Source organism: Myotis myotis, unplaced genomic scaffold (genome assembly GCF_014108235.1).
Source record: "Myotis myotis isolate mMyoMyo1 unplaced genomic scaffold, mMyoMyo1.p scaffold_m19_p_7, whole genome shotgun sequence".
Lineage (NCBI taxonomy): Eukaryota > Metazoa > Chordata > Mammalia > Chiroptera > Vespertilionidae > Myotis > Myotis myotis.
The window spans coordinates 84,123,269-84,146,569 of record NW_023416379.1 but is presented as its reverse complement, the minus strand read 5'-3'; the positions used below and the strand labels follow the sequence as shown (position 1 = coordinate 84,146,569).

The 23,301-nt window shown below is 39.6% G+C and overlaps 1 protein-coding gene across 7 annotated transcripts in view; it reads right to left on the bottom strand.

Annotated features, from left to right (window-relative positions):
* SUPT3H (SPT3 homolog, SAGA and STAGA complex component) overlaps nucleotides 1-23,301 on the bottom strand; it is a 436,829-nt gene that overhangs the window by 97,284 nt on the left and 316,244 nt on the right. For all 7 annotated transcript variants that reach the window (XM_036316046.1, XM_036316045.1, XM_036316047.1 and 4 more), the window contains one exon: nucleotides 7,016-7,091. In XM_036316046.1, coding sequence (XP_036171939.1) covers nucleotides 7,016-7,091 — 76 coding nt within the window. The remainder of the gene's footprint in view (nucleotides 1-7,015; nucleotides 7,092-23,301) is intronic.

The window sequence follows — 23,301 nt, the reverse complement described above, 5'->3', positions numbered from 1 at the left end:
TTTATTAATCTAGATATTCTAGCCCCAAGACGTTTCTTATGCATTGGGTCCTTTATTTTATATTCATGATACATAACATAGTATACAAAGCCACTTAATGTTTAGCACTTTTCCCAATATGTCAGAAAGTTTTCAGTTAACAGTGACTATAGCTTATGTTACAACAATAATCAGAAGAGTTACTTTCTTGCCAAAACTTTAATTTATTATTGTGGGGGGGAAAAACCCTGCAAGAAAAAAAAAAACCTGTGATGAAAAAAGGAATGTACAGAAATTGTACTTATAATACCTTTCAACATGTGTCTCTTATTAGAATAGGCTTAAGGTAGCGAATTTAGAATTAAATAGAATAAACTGATACCTGGCCCGATCTAATACTGTGGTTACATTTTCCTTGTTACAAAGATGTCCAAATTCTTAAACCCGACTCTCAAAACCATCTGGACTAATCCAACCTGCCTTTATATTATTCCCTATGAAAATGTCTCCTGGCCTTGAGTATAATCTTCTCTCTGTGCTCAACCCTGTTCCTTTCCCTCCATGGATTACCCTCCTATCACTCTTTATTCATATGAATCCTGCCCATACTGACCAAAGATAAAGTTCCCCACTCTAGTCATTTACTGAACACTTATCAGCTATCCTTTCCTGTCTGCTAATAGTTTCTCAAACCGTATTATAAGTTCTCTTTGGGCAAACACCATGGGTCGGTATCTCAGTATATCTAACAATAAAGGGAACCTTCCATAAAATCTCTCTGAAGTGCCACAGTGCTAAGCAGAGTCTAGATACAGAGCCTTCATTAGATATTACTAATTTAACTATTAACCTAGAGGGAAAAGATTGATAATGAAGACTTTATCATGTCTTTAACATAATCGTCTTTAAAAAACCCCAACAATTACTCTTTTGATTAATCTGGTCCCACAGGTCTATAAAACACTTAACAGTAACTCAAAGCATGATGTTTTGATCCTCACAGATACAGTCTTCATGGATTCCACATACAGAAGAGTTTTTTCCTAAATAAATCACAGAAGACCTTAAGTCCTGCTATCGAAGCGCATATCCAAAGTTGTCAACTGTGGCAGAATTATGGTAATCCCCCTTAAAGCTATCTCCCTAAAGTAACCAATCTTCCAAATGCTTTCTGACATGCAACATTCCATCTAACTAGTAAGCTGCAATAGCTCACAAACACTTGTTTAACATATGTGGAATACTTCTGAAGTTAACGTTAACAGGCAGCAATTTGGCAAGATCAATAAAATGTACCTTATTCATTTCTCCCTCTGACAGACTGTTCAAAACACAGAGACAGATATCTTGTGACTATGCTCTAAAAAATTCATTTTAAAAGTGAGAGAAAGAATAGTTCTTAGTATTCCATCAGATCTGTTCACCTAAGCAACAGCATTAGAACTTTCTCTCTAGATTTTAAGCATTGAGAATACAGGGACAAGAATCATGTGTCCACCATTATATCCCAGCACCCAGAACAGTGCCTGGCATTAGTAGACTCACAGTAAATATTTCTAGGAGAAATTAATTAAAAAATAAACAAACAAATGAATGAAAGATATTTCTTCAATAGAAGGGTAGGCTGCAAACCTTTTTATACATCTAAAAAAGCCACAGGGGTCCCATACACCCACTTGGGTAACTGCTATTCCAGCAGCAGGTGAAGATGCCCTGAGCTAATTCCCTCCCTGTCACCCAGAGCAAAACTGCTCAGAGATGGACCCTCTCAGGGTATTGTTGGTTCTAGAAAAGGAGGCACACATGCTCTGAGTCATGATAGTTTGTTTCCATCAAGAAGTGAGGGGGCATCAGAATGGATGAGTTCCTTCTCCTTCACTCCTCTTCTCAATATCTGAGGAGAAAGGACAACCCTGGACACTGATCAACAATTTAAATAGAATCCTGAAAGGTTGAAAGTTCTTAGGATTCTTAGCTTTCTCATACTACCTGGGGTTTTCAGCCCATGCTAGACAACCATATATATTAATTTCACATAAAAATTTTAGTTCTTTGAGAACAGTCTTCCTTAGAAGGCATGGTTTTCCCTGGAATCTTTTATAGTAGAAGTTCTTTCTTTCTTTCCTTCTATAAATATTCATTGGTCAGCTGTGGATTGCCAGCCTTTACATTTCCCCATATACCAGAGGGCCTGGAGGTAATATATCTCCATTCTCTTAGTTTCTCCCACTGGGAAAATATAGAACAAGTAGATAGAATTCTTACCAATAATATAAGCTACAAGACAATGGAATCATGTTTTAACAAATAACTACTAGTCTACAATTTTCTACCCAGCTAAACTATCATTTCAATATGAGGAAAAGCTCAGCTGGTGTGGCTCAGTGTCTGACTATCAACCTACGAACCAAGAGATCATCAATTCGATTCCCAGTCAGGGCACATGCCTGGGTTGCAGGCTCGATCCCCAGTAGGGGGCGTGCAGGAGTCAGCTGATAGATGTTTTTCTTGCATCGATATTTCTGTCTCTCTATCCCTCTTCTTTCCTCTCTCTCAAAAAAATTAAGAAAAATCAATAAATATGAAGGGAAAATAAAGCCATTTTAAGACAACAATGAGTGCTTTAACAAGGCTGAGAAGGCAAGTTTACATACTTATCAACTTTAAAAAATTTAACTCAGGGATGTATACTAAAATATTAAAGGTGACAACTAAAATAATCGAATAGGATACATAATATCCAAATTGGTTAAGGAAAATGGAATGAAGAAAACTCAATTGGTCCAATAGAACAAAGAAAAGGAAGAAAAGTAAATTAAAAAGCACAGTAAATTTAAAAGACAAAACAAGACAGCATATATAAACCCGGATTATAATTACATCTAAATTAAATTCAACAATTAAAATACAAAGAGACCCTTAGATTGACTAAAAAGAAAGCCTAGATATTTGTTTATAAAATCCACAAATTAAACAAAAGGTTGAAAGGAAGGGATTGGAAAAAGATTTATAAAATTATAACTGAATTAAAGCTTTTTAATTAAAATTAATATCAGACTCTAAAAGACTAAGGGAAACAACTATTGACATCCTATCTAATAAAACAGAAAAAGGGTAATTAACCATAACTCCGCTACGCTTCCCATTGGCTAATCCGGGCGATATGCAAATTAACTGCCAACAAAGATGGCGGTTAATTTGCATACATAGGTGCCAAGGGAAGGAGCGAAGCCAGCTGGCCCCAGGCAGGAGCAGCGAGCGAAGGCCAGCGTGGCGAGAGAAGAGCAAAGAGGGGGGCCCGCCCGCTGCGCGCGCGGCAGGCCGGGGGCTTAGCTAAGGCTTAGCACATACTCCCCGGTGGCCCCACAGCAGGGCATCCTGGCAGCCTCCTGACAGGAGGGTGGCCGGGAGAGCTGAGTGGGGCAGGGGCTGCAGGGAGCCATGGAGGGGCAGGGCAGCTGGAGTCAAGTTCCCAGGGGTCTGAGGAGTGTGCTTGACAGGAGCCTGGACTGCTAAAAAGGAAGAGAAAGTGGCCACGGGGAGGTCTTCCAATCCCCCTGCACGGACACGCTACTGCAGCCGCCGCACCCCCGGGGGGACGGGGAGGCTGACCAGACAAGGACAAGACCCAGCCTTGGGGTAGCTGCAGCCCATATCTCTGACTCCCAATCTCTTCCCCTGCCACCCCTACCAGGGGCACCCACAATAATAGCACGCCTGCGACAACCCGTCAGGGCCCCGAGGCACCCGAGGCCTGTGGCCTGCCGCTGCTGGGCCCCCTCTGCTGGGGCCAGGCACGCCTCTCCTCCCTACAACTCCAGACACAGGTAGAGGCAGGCCTAAGCGGCCCCTCAGGGTCAGACTCATCCCCCCCAAAACCCCCCCTCCCTGACAACAGTGGCGCTGTCTCCGCAGCAGAAGTGCACTGAACCTTGCCGGGGGTGCGGCTAAATCCGCCCTCCTAGCCCACCTGGCCCACCCTGGCCCAGCCCCTGCCCTGCTCCAAGAGATTGGAGCCCCGCCCTGAGCACACACAGCTGTGAAAAGGCCATGTACAATTTAAAGAATGGTGTCAAGTGGGGAGGTTTGACAGTTACTCCCCTTTCAGCCTTGCCACCCCCCTAGCACCCCCCTAGCACTCCCCCCTTCCCCTAGCCAGCACCTCCAGGGATGACCACCACTACAGGGCTGCTGGCCAGAGCCCGCCCCTCTGAGGCCTGTGGAACCATCTGCAAAGCTTCCATAGCTACAGTCCCAGGAAACAATCATGCCCTCCTCCCCTAATCAGCACCTGCTACCTGCGAGGGTACCCGTGGGCTTAAAAATAACAATCCCTTCCCGTTTAGACATCACTTACTTGATGAAACATTTCTAGGTTTATTAGCTCAGAACCTCCTCATGACAACCCAATGAGGTAGGCGGAGAAGAGATTACAATTCCCATGGTATATGCGTATGCAGAAATGAAGCTCAGAGAGGAAAAGTGTCAAGCACAGTGGTTCCCAAGGTGCAGCACATGCCCCACGGGCCGGGGGGTGGGGGGGGCGGGCTGGAGGGTGGCAATTTGATTTTAAGTGGGGGACAATTCCAGAATGAGTTAACAGTGAATTTTTTGCATTTCTTATGGTTCGAAGGGGCCTCATCTACAGCGTATCCTATATAATGAAAGGCTAATATGTAAATGACTGAATGGTGGAATGACCGGTCACTATGCTGTGCGCTGACAACCAGGGGGCAGACACTCAACGCAGGAGCTGCCCTCTGCTGGTCAGTGCGCTCCCACAGCGGGAGAGCCGCTCAGCCAGAAGCCAGGCTCACAGCTGGCGAGCACAGCAGCAGTGGTGGGAGCCTCTCCCGCCTCTGTGGCAATGCTAAGATGTCCAACTGACGGCTTAGGCTCACTAAGCCGTCAGTTGGACATCCCCCCGGGGCTCCCAGACTGTGAGAGGGCACAGGCCACACTGAGGGGACCCCCCCCCCCGCACGAATTTCGTGCACTGGGCCTCTAGTATAAATATAAAACAAAAGACTAGTGAATTTGACCAGTATCCCAATTCTACAACTTAACCTCAGCCTATAAAGTTCTAGACTTGTTACCTTAAAATGCATCAGTAGCCCTGGCCGGTGTGGCTCAGTTGGCTGCAGCACTGTCCTGTACACCAGAATGTGGCAGGTTTGATTCCCGGTCAGGACTCATACCTGTGTTGCAGGCAACAGGCAACAGATTTATGTTTCTCTCTCACATCAATCTCTCTCTCTCTCTCTCTCTCTCTCTCTCTCTCCCTCTCTTTCTCTCTGTCTCTCTCACTTTCCCTCCTTGCCCTTCTTTCCCTTCCTCTCTCTAACATCAATTACAATTTTTTTTTACAGAGAGAAAAAAAGATAAAACACACCAGTAGTCCCAATTCATGAATGCTATGACCAACTGCTTAAGAGGACCTATCTATCACAGTTCCTATATCTCAGTAGTTTATCAGAAGGGAAGGAAGGAAGAGAGCCCAACAGTCTGACCAGTGTGGGTATCAGCTCTGAATTTGCTGGCCCCCTTGGATTCAGCATTCCCAACCACAGCACTTTGGCATATAAAACAGATTCTCCCACTAAGGTTTCATAATGAAGCACCCATGGGTAACATATAAAGAAACATTTTTAAAGGCCCTAGTCTCTCTTATTTAAATTAAAAAAAAATAAGCATAATATAATGTTTATACTATAATTATTTTGTAAAGAAAGGAAAAATATTAACTTTTAATCTGATACAGTTTATTATTGAGCTACAAACAAGAAAATGGAGTTATTAAAACTCTAATTATCAAATAAAAGGTGTATTAGAACACTTCAATGACTATATGTTTTAATGTGAAAATAGCACTTCTGTTTCTTTAAGTGAGTTAAATTTAAAATATGATTTTAAAAAATAGTTCAATAGCACTAAATGTTACTTTATAAACTGGAAATTTATACTTATAAAAGACTTGAATGCCATTTTTAAACCTAAAAATTACAATACAAAAACCTTTCATTTGCTGAAATTGCCATGATCTGAAGTGTCATTTACTTAATGCTTCACAGATGTATGATGCCAAATTGTTAGTCAGACTGCAAAGTATATTTAGTTAGGAGAAAAATCTTCCAAAACATGTTTTCCTATATTTTACTGACATTTACATGCGGCACTATTTGAAATGTGTCATTTATTTGCACTTTATGATCTATAAATGAAGCTCTCATTTTCTTTTTCCAAATCAAACACGTTGTTATTGTGACCACACAGTAGGTCTTTGTTTAAAGACACCATTGTGTGTATAATCCCTCAAACCAGGGTCATGTGCTACTTTGTCAGATTTTTAACTGGACTTTTCATCACACTTACTCTTTGACCTTTACCCCAAGAGTCTTAGTCATCACTGAACGGTTGCTGGGAGGATGTTTTGCTACACAATTGAGCCCCCTATTTATCACGAGCCTTAATGTGCTTGTAGTAAGCCTGGGTGCATTGTCAGGACAGCACTAATTTACCACCAGGTCAGTATTACAAGAGCACGAATAAAGAATTTGGCTAACAGTTCATTGGTCTGTCCTGTGGCAATATGAGTATGTGTAAATAAATGGAAAATTTGGTATCTATTAATATGTATAAAGGGCTTTTAAAGGTCATGACTGTACCAAGGGAGTCCATTATGGATCAAGTACAATCAGCAATACTAGAGTAAATATGACTAAGGAACTGAAATGAAAATGGGAATATTAAGACAAAGGAATTTTTCTGACTAAAACCTATGTGAATAATTAACATAGCTCTCTGTGTATTACTCAGACCCTTTAAAATCTCTTACTACTATTAATTGCAAAACAGTAGAGTGGGGTAAAACCTTTTATAGGCTCCTCAACAATGCAGAGGCTGTTTCTGTAGCAGTTATAACTATGCATATATTAAATTCACCAATTTCCAAGGAACAGATTGTGTCATACTTTGCTATATCTGTAACACACACTCTCTTAAACATATAATGAAGTAAAGTTAAAGGCTTACTTACAGAAACTCAATTGTCGACTTTCACAGAATTCTGCATATTGGGCTGAATCCATAATTCGAGTTTGTCTTTCTGCTCTCTAATAGACAAAAATAAAAAAGCACAAAAACACTTTGAAAGCAACTAGACTATTGTATATGTTTTCACAGCTAAAACTTAGAACTGAAGTTCCATGTTCCTTGCCTTACTCTTGGCGAATAGATTAGCACTACCCAAAATACCATGACACATAAAATTAAAAGTAACCGTTTTGAAGCTTGTTTCTTTTGGAAATAAAGTTTAAAATACCATTTTCCACTCCTCTGTTATTGTCATTATAGTGGAAGAAGAAACCAAAGGACCTCACTTCTCAGATTGTGCGCTTCTAACTTTTCTAAACTGTCCCATCCTTTAATTAAAAAAAAAAAAAAAGAAAGAAAGAAAAGAAAGAAAACTGTGAGAAGACAATAACCAGTCACATAGGAAAATTGTTATTAATGATTACGGTCCATCTGCCCTAAAGCTGGGATTTTTAAATATTAAATAGGAGTCAACAAATGGGATCCATAGATTTCCCTTCAGTTAGAACATGGAGCCAGAGCTAACAAATCCATATTTTAAATTGCAAAGAAAATAAAGAAAAAGGTAAACACAACACAAATCCTTTCATCTGAGTCCAGGTATGACTCACAGTTTGGTATAGCTTCACTCGTGGGTTTCTGATTCAGTAGAGCAGATGTTTGCTGCTTCATTGTCCCACACGAGGTAGGATAATTATAATTCACCCACAGTTTGGTGGGAAAGAATATGACCGCTTCCGCTTCCTTGGCAAGGGAAGCATTTTGAAATGAGACAGGCTGGTACTTCTTGGAATGAATTTCTGGCCAGTAAAGAAAAAAAATTCCCTGAGATTTTAATTTTTTTCTGCTTTGGAAGGACTTTCAGCAAGTTTTCTTTATCATAGTTGTTGGAGTACATAAGTACCACTTACAATGTCTGTGGATATTTTTATATTTTTTAAACTAAAATTATTCTGTTTTTCATTTCATTTGATTGGGGGGAGTGATCAACTTAACTCCAATGATATATCAGTTGATGGGATGAGCAATGGTACACTAGTTTCAGCTCAATACAGAAAAGATATAGACGGGGTGGTGGGAGGCAAGTTAACATTTACTAACTACTGTGGTTCCTTCTAAGACCACTGAGTACATTTTCCCTTCTTTCTCTTCCTTCCCTCCCTCCGTCTCTTTTTTTTCCTTTCTAATCTCCCACACACATACAAACACATATATGCACTGACACAAACCAAGACTTTTGTTTATTTACTCTATAGTTCAAGTATCCTTTCTGAGCACATCAAGTAAATATTACGTGTGTGTGTGTGTGTGTGTGTGTGTGTGTGTGTGTTGTATGCATCCTTGTGTGTGGATACGAAACATCATGGTCCTTAAGGGTACAATACTTTGTGAATTTTATGTACTTAGAAGTATTTTTTGATATGTGAATGCATGACTTAGTTTTGTTCTTTTTAAATGTAACTGAAACAACATTTTTTGCTACTGGGGAACAGGAAGTAAGGATGGGATAATTTTTGTGTTTTGAACATAAATCAATTACTATTGTGCTTATTAAAACTTCTAAGACTGATAATACTCTATCATGTCTGTCTGTTTGTCTGAGTTTCACTATAGCAGGAACTTCTCAGGTTTGAATTTCTAGAAAATATCTGACATGGTAAATAAACAAACATTCACAAATGAACAAGTGCTACCATTTTAGTCTGAATCAGGGAAAATAGCTATCACCATAACGCGGCCAGTCTTTTAAATAGTGATTGTCTAGCATTACTATTTGTCTTCTTTGTTACTTTCCAGCGAGGCAGCCCCATCCACCCAACACATGCTGGACAGAAAGGGCTTAGATAAGCACGAAAAAGACAAAGTTCCGAATGGGATTCTTAAGATGAAATTTTCTTCCACCAAGTTGAATAATCAAGATTTGACTTTTACATCTATGCTTAGGTCACTGATGTCCCAGCAGTAAGCATTTTAGAAATGGGAGTTGGGAGTACTTATCCTAAGAGGTTAAGGCTGCCAGGCTGCCAGCTATAATTGAGGTGTGTAGCCAGCTGGAAGATTCTGAGCCGCGAAGCCTATCATCTGACTATATTTAAGAGACACTAAAAGCCTTTCAACGATTACAGCTAGCTTCATTCCTTCTCGACACTGTCTTCAGTGTCTGTTCTCTTTTCTTCATTCAGCATCTTAGTTTGATTTTGATTCCTCTGTCACCTAAGCAGTAACCTTAGATCTCGGGAGTGCCATGAAGCTGGCCCTCAGGCATGCATGGAACCATTCACTAAATGCCTAGCACACAGCAAACAGTGCAAAGCAGTTGACTCAACAGCAAAGATTTATAGGCATACAAAATGATGGCATGTTAGAGCTAGATGCAGCCATGGGCAAACTACGGCCCGCAGGCCGGATCCGGCCCGTTTGAAATGAATAAAACTAAAAAAAAAAAAAAAAAAAAAAAAAAAAGACTGTACCCTTTTATGTAATGATGTTTAGTTTGAATTTATATTAGTTCACACAAACACTCCATCCATGCTTTTGTTCCGGCCCTCCGGTCCAGTTTAAGAACCCATTGTGGCCCTTGAGTCAAAAAGTTTGCCCACCCCTGAGCTAGAGGGTGGCTTAACCTTCACCTCGTTCCATCCTCTCATTTTAAGGATAAGGAAATTGAGGTCCAGGGAGAATTCAGAAGTCTAGGCCTACTGATTCCTGAGCCACCTAGTTTCATTATAAAAAGCTGTCTCCAACCTGTAGTACTTTATACCTCCAATAATTTTCTTTTGAATTCTGTAAACTCTATACATTGTGTTACTAAACATGTCCTGTAGCCCTATAATTAACATGCCCAAACTATTCATGAGAAAATAAAATTAGTGGGGCCCTGGTTCAGCAAAGGAGGCACAGCCCGGGGAGTGCCGAGTGCACAGGTTGTGATGAACCTGACAGTGTACTGGATGCTGCAAAGGTGCCACAGGTGTGTGGAGTCACTGTTTCTCTTCCACCTTCTGGAAGCCATAAAAGGCAGGGGTGCAGGACCCCAGAGGTGGTATCTGGCTAAAAGTTGCCTTGTCCATTGACCTTGGTGGGGCATGAAAACATTACCATTTTCTATGTGAGCCATGGCCTGGAAAAGCATGCACACTGCTCAGAGCGTGGTGCAGTGAGCTCAACGTGACATCAGACACAACCTGGGATGTGAGGATGATGAGGGCGACACCTCTCTCTTCCCCATGAATTGTTTCAAATAACCAAAAAAGAGAGACCAATGTGCCTTATGAAAGAATTACCACCATTCAGCATCTGCTTATACTACCTCCCGCCTTACACTATCACCTTAAGTCCTGGGGAAGAAAGGAAATACCTAACCTCCGTGGACTCTGTGTTCTTTAAAAACAGTAACTATGTTTTGCTTCTATAATCAAGCATTGGCCAATGTTTAGCTTGGATTTACTGGGCCTCGGTCAATGTTTGCTGGCTCGCTGAATGACTGGGCAGATGGACTGACGGACTGAGGCAAAAGAAATGCATATAAATTCTTGTTGGCTGATCTAAAATCAGAAACTGTAATATCAGTAATCAAACTGTATGAATTCCAGAGAGGGTAGGTAGTCTTTTTAACCAAAGACCCATAAAAAATCAAGACACTGGCCAACGATTAAATAAGTTTGGCTTTTATTTTCTGTGTTGTCCTATTTCCACTTCCCCTCCGCTCTATGCAGACGACCTGTTCTAATCCCCACGGAAGCACACACTGGCCGTCCTGTTTTACTCCTGCCACAGTAAAAAAAATCTCTGGAAAAGATGCAAGAGGTAAAAATCACAAACCTAGTAAAGCAGCATGATCAGAATAACAATGCCTACTCTTTCCATACAGCGACATCATAACCTTTAAGATAAACAGTTAATTTAAAGCATACAGTTCATAAAGTCAAACTTGGGTCCTAAATAACCTAGTCTGTGGTATATCACTGAATCATCAGAGTAGGTTTATCATAGTGTTTATTCATGCTGAACATTCTCAAATTACTCAATGTTCTTCTGATCTCAGACTGCCACATGAATGTAAGGTCACTGCTGGGTTAGTCAGCTCCCGTATCTGCGAGTCCAGTTGTCATCTGTCAGCTCCACCCACTCCGTGACTTCTTTAAGCATCAGCAGTGCTCTTTTTCTTTCTTTCTTTTTTTTTAAAAATTAAATTTATTGGGGTGACATTGGTCAACATCAACATATAGGTTTCAGGTGTGGGTTTCTATGTTATAAGATCTGTATATTGTGCCGTGTACCCACCACCCAAAGTAGCAGTGCTCTTGAACACTCAAAAATGTGCTATATGCTCAGAGGTTTTTCTGAAATGGAACTTCACTAGTGTTACCATACGGCAAAGGATTACCATATAGGGGCAGACATAGAAAAATTACTTTTGAAAGAATTACTCCTAAAATTTTCTAAACACTCAGCAATATTTTTTTTTTTAATATATTTTATTGATTTTTTACAGAGAGGAAGGGAGAGAGATAGAGAGTTAGAAACATCGATGAGAGAGAAACATCGATCAGCTGCCTCCTGCACATCTCCCACTGGGGATGTGCCCACAACCCAGGTACATGCCCTTGACCGGAATCGAACCTGGGACCCTTCAGTCCGCAGGCTGACGCTCTATCCACTGAGCCAAACCGGTTTCGGCCACTCAACAATATTTTTAACATGAATTGGAATGGCTCTTAAAAATGTAAACCAGAATAAGTTATGTTGTTAATTGTTCACTCATCTCACTACCAAGAAGTTACAGCCTTTTCTGGTTATTGTAAAACAAACTGAGAAGGCGAATGCCATGCCAGATGAACTCGTTTTGGGGCCCTACCTAAATGAAAACAGGGAAGCAAATAGCTCTACGAGGCAGTACCTACTACAATTTGTGTGTTTGTTTAATCTTGAACACGCAGACACGTAGTATATATTTGTTAATTTAAATTTTTGGTTTAAAGTTTTTATTTCAATTAATGTGAAATTGGTTGTGTCTTTGAATAAGCCTTTCAGCGTGACAGGCAGCGTCTGCCCTGCCAGCACCAGTTTGTGTCCTTGCGTCCCAGGCTGGAGGACTTGCGCAGCACGCAGTTCATTTCCATCCTCCACAGGCTTTCAGTGAAGCGTATGAAAGGTTATAGAAGCTCTGTGCTGGCATATCTCTTGGCAGCTTTTCATGACACATGACATTTATCTTTCCTCAGCAATACTGAATCAGAGAACATAACTTTAAACTGAGATGAAAGTTTCTCTGCTCTCACTTCCACCTCAGATTTTTTAAAAAATCTTATTTTGATTACTCTTAGAAGTCTTACATTGGAAATGCAAAGTCCTTTCTGCACAAAAAAGGCAAAATGCCAATGTAACTACCAGCTTCTTCATGTTAGACAGAAACTGGTTGCTGGACTTGAAAACTTCAGATGGAGCGGTGGGCAGCGGCAGCCAGCAACCTGGCAACATGTGAATTATGGCATGGCATGCGTGTTCATGTATGTTGTGGTCTATTGGCAGCAGATCAGTGAACATCACAGAACGCTGAACAAACTGAGAAACCCTATCCCCAACTCACAGTAAAGAAGAGAACTGAGGTGCAGGAAGGTTAAAGGGTTTACCTAGATTGTTGCAGAGGCAACCCAGTGCCCAGGAGGGTACTGGTCCTGCTGCTCGGTCAGTTCGTAACTGAAGATTCCCTTACTCAAGAGTCAAGTGAGTCTCCCTTGAAACATTCGGTGGACTTTCATTGCCGTTATGCCAATGCCCAGCTCATCATTTGGGACTGGAGTGCTGCAACAGGTTCCTAGCTGGTTCTTTCCATATTTTTAAGCTCCCAGCCCACCTGGGCACAACAATGTTAAACAGAAACAGAGAAAAGGCCTCGGCACACAGCAGGACCTTCCCCCCCCAATCCCACACCATTCTCACTCTCTGCATCATAAACTGAAACAAATGGATCTCACCATCAAATTCAAGTTCAAATGCTTGGTCTACAAATGCAGACATCATCTGACCCATTCTAGATAGGCAGACATTATTCTCACTAAAAGGTGACATATTCTTTGCTTTCTCTCTGTCATCCATTGCCATATCCCTCATTGCTGCCCCCTGCCCCTCCTTCATGACTGTGCTGGCCATTTCCTTTCCCACCCACATGGCAATTTAATGCCTTCCCTTCCAGGAGAGGTACCACCTCCTCTAGACAGTTTTCCCTGAAGGTCCCAGGTGACATGAGTTGTCTCTTCTGAAACATATTTGTTCTTCTAGATAGCATTATATGCACTTTTCTATGTGTGCTACTTTTGTCTCTCCTAAAAAATTATACCTATAAGAATGTATTAATGGAAAAAGCAAGTTGTTAATTAGAATGTAGGCACCTAGATCCAGTTTATGTTTAAACATACACCGACACACCACACACGAGTGTGCAAATGTTTAGAAGCATCTACATTATACTTTCAATAGTATTTATCTCCGGGGGTAGTTCCAGGAAATTTACTTTTGCAGTTACACATTTCAGTACTGTTTTAATTTTTTTCTTAAGTGAATTACAATCAGAAAATAACTTTAAATAAAGAATCTTTCCCCTTGAATTAATTTTGCTTGACTTACAGAGGTCATTAGATAAATGTCCACACACAAAAATAATCAAGAGGCAGGAAATCACAGAGAAAAGCACATGCTTGGGTAGATGTTCAGAGAGACAATATGAATATGTTACTGCGATATTGAGTGAGTCAGCTAAGAATCCTGACTGATGTCATCTTCAAATCAAATGTTTAAGTTTGTCCCAGAATTTTCTCTGAATTATATAATTGAATAAACATATTTTGTAGCCTAAACAGTAAAAGTTTCCATTGGTGCTAATTTGTTCTCCCCGGGATTGTTATAATTTACCAATTTTGTGTGTCTAAGGCCGTGGTCGGCAAACTGCGGCTCGCGAGCCACATGTGGCTCTTTGGCCCCTTGAGTGTGGCTCTTCCTAAGCCTTAGGAGTACCCTAATTAAGTTAATAACAATGTACCTACCTATATAGTTTAAGTTTAAAAAATTTGGCTCTCAAAAGAAATTTCAATCATTGTACTGTTGATATTTGGCTCTGTTGACTAATGAGTTTGCCTACCACTGGTCTAAGGTATTAAGAATGTATTAGAGTACTCATATGAAGTTTCCTAAAGAAATAACTGTGGAGTCTAGGAGGACATTCAAAGAATTTAAAAGGAATTTCATGCTAAAAATAAGTGAGTAATTCTCAGCAAGTACAAAGCATCAGTGATTAAGAAACACACAAAGGGATATTTGTGAAATTAGTTCATAACTGAGTTATTTCAAAATTTTGGATTTTTGGGTCTATATTAATCAATGTAACTATAGGAGTTTTTTCTTTTGTCTATATTTTAAACTATCAAGAGTGAGGATAAATTGGTTGCATACGGAAAATACAGTTTTTATTAAAATAAAAATACATTTAAAATTGTATAATGTCTGTTTAAAAATTTTAAATATGGATTTATTAAACTAGTAGAGGGGGAAATTATACGCAATAAAATATTTCCTGTCCTGGGATAGAATGTGTGCTAAGAAAAGTGTCGTGTGTTTTTTTCAATAACCTAGTACCATACAACCCAGTACCGAGTTTAGCTGTCAATCTTCATGTGGTGTTAGTACTAATTTTTACTAATGTTCTCCTAAAACTGTAAACATGCTCTATAATAACTAAGCTGGCAAATAATATGAAAAGCTATATGCATTTCTGCCCAAACTAGTTCTCAATGTAATAGAAGACTGACATATTTTTTTATTTTCCTAACTGAGGACACTGTAACCCGTTCTTGTGGTTTTTACTTGGCTGTATCTCTAAAAGTGAACATGCTAGGTTAATATGTGTAAGCTCTTGAGGTATTCTGAACGACGTTCCTAAAAATCCTCATTGTTTATGTCATATCCGGATGAGATGAGATGGCTTTAGAGTCTAGCAAATATACAAGGATACAGTTAAATATTTTGGTCATTAGGGTAAAGCCTCACAACACTGCCTGAAAAATATGTATAGGAAGCTACTATTACACAAAATTCAGTTCATACTTTTTCTTTATTCTTGAGTTAGACTGTAGACCGTTGCATCTTGATGTAGCCAAGATCACATTCTCAGGCAGTCTAAGCGCATACCGAGCGGAGGTTGGCTTCACTTAGGCACAGGAAAGGTCTGGCTCCTTTAAAATAAAATGCTGCTGAGGGGAAGCCTGTCAGTGCAGCCTGGAGGGCTCTCACCATCCTCCCCAGGGAGGCATGGAGCTCTGCACACAGCAAGAGAGGGCCCTGCTGAGTTTTTCCATAAGGGCTTTTTTTCCTTTGAAAATAAGTTTCATCTTATATTACTTCATCAATTTAATTCCCTCTAAGCAAGTCCAACCAGCTGTACCTTTAAAATATATCTGGAATAAACCAAGTCATCTCCTTCCACCTTCACTGCCTCTGATCTGGTCCAGGCCATGACGGCCCTCTCTCCCCTGGATAACTGAATAATCTCCGAATGGACCCTCCTGCCTCCACTTGTCCTCTTCTGCTACCCAACACTGCACAACAGCCAGAGTAATCTTTTAAGAAAAGAAAACTGGACCATACCATTTATGATATAACTTCAATAGTTTCTCCTCGAATGTAGAATAAAACCCATCATCCTCACTCAGAATGGCCTATGAAGCCTTATATAATTTGGTGCCCAGTTTTCAATCTGATGTCATCTTCTTTCACTCCCTCATTCCATTCCAGCCACACTGGCCTATCCTGCTGTTGCATGAAAATGCTAAACACTTTCCTATCCTAAGATCTTTGCGTTCCACTCTCTGTTCAGAATCTTAATCCCACATCACTGTCTTACCCCCTCACTTCCTTCAGGGCTCTGTTCAAAGATCACTTTTTCAGAGAAGCTTTATGGTCACTTTATATAAAATAGCAGCTCCCCACCAAGTCACTCTCTATCCATTCTCTGGGTTGTGAAAACCAGAATTGTCTTCAACATTGCCAAATGTTCCCTGGGGGCAAAAATCACGCCCAATGAGAACCATGAGTCTAAAGGGCAAGGGACTAACAGTGGGCAACTCTACCCTATGTGCCAGATGCCATGCGTGGTCCGTTACATGACCTCTTCTAATTCTTCCAGACAGGACTGAATTGCAGGGAAATACTGCAGATATGATTCCTATTTTTATTTATTTTTTATTTTATTATTATTATTTTTTAAATTTCTTTATAGATTAAGGTATTACATATGTGTCCTTAACCCCCCACTGTCCCCCTCCCCCCCACTCATGCCCTCACCCCCTTGTTGTCTGTGTCCATTGGTTGGGCTTATATGCATGCATACAAGTCCTTTGGTTGATCTCTCCCTCTTACCCCCACCCTCCCCTACCTTCCCTCTGAGGTTTGACGGTCTGATCGATGCTTCTCTGTCTCTGAATCTGTTTCTGTTCATCAGTTTATGTTGTACATTCTATTCCATAAATGAGTGAGATCATGTGATACTTATCTTTCTCTGACTGGCTTATTACACTTAGCATAATGCTCTCCAGGTCCATCCATGCTGTTGCAAATGGTAATGATTCCTATTTTTAAAATGAAGAAATTCTGGCTCAGATATATTAGGTAACTTGGCTAAGGTTGCTAAGCAGGTAAGGTGTGCTCAACTTGAAACCAGGTCTGTTTTACTCCAAAGTCTATGCTCTTTGTACTGTGTGGACCTCATAAGTGAAAGTGTCCAAAGCAGAGATACTCTGACGGAGGTGAGGGGAGGGGATTCGAGTCCTCCAATTTTCTTTCTCCTCTGACAGGTATTTCTCAATGAAACACCCAAAACTGTAGAACAGCATGAAAACCATCGGCGTCCTATGCTGCCTGCCCTTCAAGGAACCAGCACTGCCTGCCTCCCTGTTTATCTGGTCTCAAAACAGAGGCCATTTCACAGGAGGGATGCACAGCATGAGATACTGAAGGAACAACTAATACCCACGCCTTAGTCAGAGTGATCTTTAAACTGTAATCATGCCCTATCATTTCATCAACTCCCTCCTTGCTTCTGATATCGTGGTCTGTTGCAACAATGACAGGCTTATCTGTGGAGCACGTACGAAGGAGCACGTACATAGACCCGGACAAATGCTGCTACTTTCAACCCTCCTGAGCCAATATAGTAAGACCTGCTCTCACCTCTAATCATAATCCTGCCCCTGTGTGAAAGGTGCAATAGCGCTGCCAGTAATGTTTAGGGCTGTAGAGATACTGGCTCAAGGAAGGATTACAATGGCCAGTTATAGTCTTCATTACCTATAATGTATGTTGATAGTTTCACTCTCTCAGTTTATAAAATATTTTAAAAACTGGCTCTTCATATATTGAACCTTAAGTGTTCTAACTAAGAAGATATTCATTTAGAAACTTCCAATTGCAGGAAAATACAGCTGTAAACAAACTCTAAAAGATGCAGATGTCAAAAAATGTTTAACAGTAAATCTGAATCACACATGTTTTAAAAATTCAACAAGAAGAAAGATGACACTATGAAAAGATGAACAATGAAGTCCATTACATTACACACCAGTGAAGAAATGAAATCATCAGTCTAGAAAAATCCTCAAGGGAAGATATTATGAAGGAAAAATAGGCTTTTACAACTGGACACCATGTGAGTTAAGATTAGAAACCAAATGAAATTGTTTGTTCCCCCAAAGAGAATGTTCTTAATCATTTTAAAGCTGAAGTTTCTTTTCTCATGATTAGCTGAGTTGTTTTCATGAGTCAGAAATGAGCAAGTTCATCAATAGAAATCTGCTACAGAGACTGATCTAGCTGAAAGCACGAGTTATCACAAAACAAAAGAACACGATTTCCTGAGTATGCCAAAGTTTAATCGCTGAACAACACACACAACAGAAACAGACTTGACCAAATATGACTATAGTGAGACTACAATAGAGAATAATGAGATACAACTGCTATCCTAATTGTGTTGCTTCAAATGTAATAAATGCAAATTCCTCAATACTTAACAGGAAGTAGCAGAAATGTCTACACATTCAGAAAATTAATGTCTACTTTTAATTCTTATCTTTAAAAGTCTACCTAATTAAAAATAAACAAAAACAGAAATCATCTTGAAAATAATTGTGGGTTCAAAATCCTTGAAAGATAAAGACCTGGGGAAACTTATCTCGCAGAGAAACCCTGGCTGCTCCTCAACTGGGTCTTTCAAAGTAGCCTGAATACTGGGGCAGCCTCTGGGGCTTCAAAGAATGCAGAATAGCAAAATCCCCTGGAATCACAAATGCAAAACCTGTAATTATGGTTATTTAACAAAATGGTTTCTGTTAAGATATTTGATGATGAAATTCCCTTCCTCAGATGTCAGTGCCCAAATGTTAATCAGCCTTTACTCATGAGTAAATGTATTCTAACTGTTATTTGATTAAATGTCAGTAGCCATTAGGCCCAGTTCTTAAGTAAGAAGGCTTAATGAAGGCATGACACAGAGGGTGTGGAGTGGATTACAAAGAAAGATGAAGAAAGGAGAATTGTTTCAGTAACTTGGTGCTGTGAGGCAGTGCTTCACCTTAAATAAAGTAACCACACAAACTTTAAAGAAGCAGAGGACAACTTTGGCAGCGAGAAGAAGGGAAGATCAGAGGTGGTAAAAAGGGTGAAGTCAAGTGAGGAAGAATCACAGCACAGAATTTTTGAGTTTGATGTATGTTGCCTTGTTGATCTTCTCAACAACTGTGTGTGGTAGAAAGAGCAGCTGTTATTATTATCTCAATTCCTTAGATGAAGAAACTGAAGCTCACTGACTCTTTGTGGTTTTTAAAAACTTATTTTAACTTATAGAAAATTTGTAAAAGCAGTATAGAGAGTTCCTGTGTACTCTTCACCCAGCCTCAGTACCCCAAACACTCCTCATCCTTCTGATCTCAGAGGCCAAGCAGGGTCAGGTGTGTTTAGTACAGGTGTGGCTTTGCATCAGGGCAAGATGTATTACTAGAAAGATTTAAGATTACTACTCCCAAACCACTGTATCACGGACTCCTGTAACAAAACTCCTTACTCAAATATAAAAATTTCTATGTGGATACAGACAGAATAACCCAAGTAAATTTTACCCAAGTAGAACTACCCCAAGAGCTCATTCAGGGGTGGGGAGTGTCTGGCTTGCGGGTCTTAGAAGGCCCAAGAAATCACTTGGTCTGGCCTGTCATGGCATCAGGGGCGAGTTAATGAAATGCTTGACCAAATACAGCAGGCTCATTTCTAACTTGATCATTCTGTATGGATTGTGAATTATCTTATAAATATCCAACTGGCCCTGGGCAGAAAAAAGGTTCCTCAGCCTTGAATAATTTACTAGATTGATACTTCATGTTAAAGCTCTAGAGATCTATAAGACTGGCAATAATCTAAAAACTTCTACCTGTAGAAGATAAGAAACAGGCTTAGTTTTTACAGAACTCAAAATCGTAAAACTTTGAGCTTATATGCAGATTTAATAAGATTTAGAAATGTATTCTAACATGATTAAGTTATTTAATAAGATATAAGTGGACAAATATTAGAGAATTATCTTACATAGTACCTTCTGAAGATAAATACTACATTTTCTGAGCCTTTTTTTTTTTTAAATTAGGGGATAGCAGTCAATGTTAGATAGATATTCCAATAATTTGATCTCTCATATATGCTATAATTTCTTTGACTAGTTCTGATTGTAGTCGTTATGAGTGTATCTAAACTAAATTCCATTTGTAGTATATCTATTGGAATTCAGCCATACTGTACATTTAATAAAGAGTAATTTTTAAAGATAGCTACTATTTCTTAAAGACAAGTGTTGGGCATTGAGCTAGGTACATTACATATATCATCACAAATCCTTCCCAACAGTTCTAAGATACTGATCCAATTAAGGAATCTGAGATTCAAAAACATGAAGTAACTTGTCTAAGGTAACAAGGATACTGTGAACAAGAAGAGGGATAGAACTGTGATTTTAGGTGTGCCAGTCTAATCCCAAATGATGCTCTGGTCATAATATCATGCAGTCTAAAGAGAGTATCAGACAGAAGACAGGCATATCGAGCTTGGTAGAAGATAAAAAAAAATCATGCTATAATGAAGACTTGATACTCTTTTGTGATGAGTGGCATTGATGATTAAGAAAATGATGCGAAGGGAACATATACATTGGCTAAACACTTTGAGAATATGTACAATGTGTGTTTGTTGTTAGTCTGTAGCTTTTACATGAGAGCACATTAGTGTGACATGAACATGCTCTCATATGTCTGGGAAGGCCATCTTCTTCCAAAGATGGTCATTGGGAGGAGCAGGTGAGGGTGAAAGTGGGAAGAGCAGAGTTTAGTTAGCCAGCCAGCCCAGTCCAATAACCCCGATGGTCACTGGGGCAACAGGTTTCACAACCAGATTGCTCCAATATTGCTGGTAAATTAAAAAAGAAAACATAAGCAACATTGAAATGAATGATAAAAGCCCACATGCCAGTAATGAAAATTTGACCTTGCCAAAATAATGAATCAAAATTCTTCATTGCACAAAAATAATCCTAGAATTCCTTTATATTGATGCTCTCCTGGTACATTCATGACATAATGAAATAAACTATGATTTTCTACAACTACTGTATAAGCATACTACTGTACCACACCAGGTATTCCCTAAGTATAGTGAAATTAAGCATGCCCTGATACTTTGCATACCCTCTTTGCATAGTGTTCTTTAGAGGAGGTGGAAAAACACACAACCCGGATGGTACTTATTTTCTATAGTACAGTATTTTAATTTCTTAAGTAGCAGGATGGATATTTTGATTAACAAAAAAAAAAAAAAAAAAAAAATCAAATCCTTTCTTTTATTTTCCTCTGGATTTTAAGAGACAGGAAACATACTAATAAAAGCTAAATGCTTTCTTTAACCTCCTGATGTTTATACATTTTGATAAACAAAACTCTTTAAATTAATATGAGACTTAGGCTGAAATACATTAAGACATTAACACTTGTCCTTTGGTTATGATAGTCCTTTGAAAATCATAGGCTGCATGACAAAATTTTCCTTCATTATTTAAAAACCTTAATTTATCAATTATCTGGGAAAGAATTAACAAGGGCGGGGGGGGGGCGGGAATCAATGTCCTATGTTAAAGGGCTTATCCCTGTCCCAAGTGGAGCCTTGGAACGGACAGTGAGAGTCCACACAGAGCGTGTTAGAGGGCTAGGACAAGCCATCCCACAGCTTCCCTAACCTGTTAAACACGGTGAGTTCACATGACAGCTCAGAATGATCAACTACACGATGCAGCACAAACAAAGTCTGTTTCATAACTTATGAGTTCATTGTAGTGGCATAAACTAAAAACAGACTGTATGTGAGCACCTAGATTTCTACCAGCACCAGGCAAAACAGACTCCAATCCCTGCAAGTAGATTGGGACTATCAAATGTCTTCCACTTGTGACTGCTAACTAAAACAGTTTTTACATCAGACTAGGTCTGCTCTAAGATACTAATTACTCTCTAGAAGTACATAGTGCTCACCTCCCACCCCCCAGTGCATATACACTTTAACAGCTGATAGCTCAATTTTGAAAATGAAATCTATTTTAATAAACGCTGCCTTTATAATTATTCAAAGTGTGTGTGTATACTTTTTTGTGTCACCCTATATTTTATCAACCTAGGAGGCTCATTTACAGGTTTTACTAATTAAAATATTTTGGCTACATACAATATGACCCCAAATTACAGCTGCTTAAGCAAAACAGAAGTTTATTTTTCCTCATATAAATTAAGTCTGGAGACAAGTTATTTAGGCTTGGCATAACCACTTGCTGAAGTCACGAGGGCCTCAGTCTCCTCCAGCACCTGCTCTGATATTTATAGGCTGTTGCTTCCCTGCTGCCACTATTTTTAAAAGTTATTTATTTAATTATTTCGTGCGCTGCCCCCACCCCCCCTTAATTGAGATATGACATATAACATTATGTGACCTTTGTCTTGTCTTCATGATTCAGAATGGCTTTTAAAGCTCCACATCTGCATAAAGCAATCAAATGTAAGAAACTAGATGGCCCCGGCCAGTATGGCTCATGGATAGACTGAAGGGTCCTGGATTAGATTTCAATCAAGGCACATACCTAGGTTGCAGGCTCGAACCCCAGCCCCTGGGTGTGTGCGGGAGACAACCAATCAATGTATCTCTCTCACATCAATGTTTCTGTCTCTCCCCGTCCCTTCCACTCTTTCTAAAAATCAGTGAAAAAATATCCTCGGGTGTGGATTAACAAACAAACAAACAAAAAGAAAGAAAACAGACGTACCCTTCTATTTTAAGAAAAATAATAGGAAGTTCAATTTAATAGTTATGCATTCATTTCACTGGCCACAACTCAGTCATATGATCAAACCTAGCTGCAAAATAAGAAGAGGAATTTGGCATTTTCTGTGGGTGGCAGTATTTCCAGTTCAATATCTGAGTTTTGTGACCAAGGAAGAAGGAGAGGGTGGATATTGTGTGGCAAGTAGCTGTTTCTATCAGTCGGTATGTGGTTGAAGTAAAAAGTTGTTACATTTATGGGACCTATCACATTGATTTCCAGACCTGATTTTTATCTGTCATTACCTGGAATGTACTTAAGAGTGAGAATTCTCTGCCATCACACTCACCAGCATTTTAAAAAATGCAATTTATATCTTTTACCTTCATGGAGTTATTTCAGGGGATAAGAAGAGGACAACATTAAGTCAAATACTAGTAAATAACCAATAATATTATCCTAACTCCAACAAAACTGAGATAGTTGCATTTAATTTACTCATGTATTAGCTTAGCATAACCACAACTCAAGGGAGGTGAGTGTTATGAAAAAGGCTTGACAAATGATTCACTTCAATGTGTGCTTAAATCTATGCTTTTGCATAAATGCTGGCTGGCAGGATGGGTACAGTGCCTTTGACATGTCTTAACCCTTTACTGGAATCCTAGATATACCCAATGAAAAGCCATCAATCCGAAACTTCATCAAAGACAGAAAAGATGATTGAAGCTGGCCGGGGTTGGTGAGGGATGAAGTGATCCGTAGAACATTTAGGCACTACTTTATCTTGAAGAGAAAGATATAAACAAAAAGCACGTAAGGTGGCATTCAAGATACAT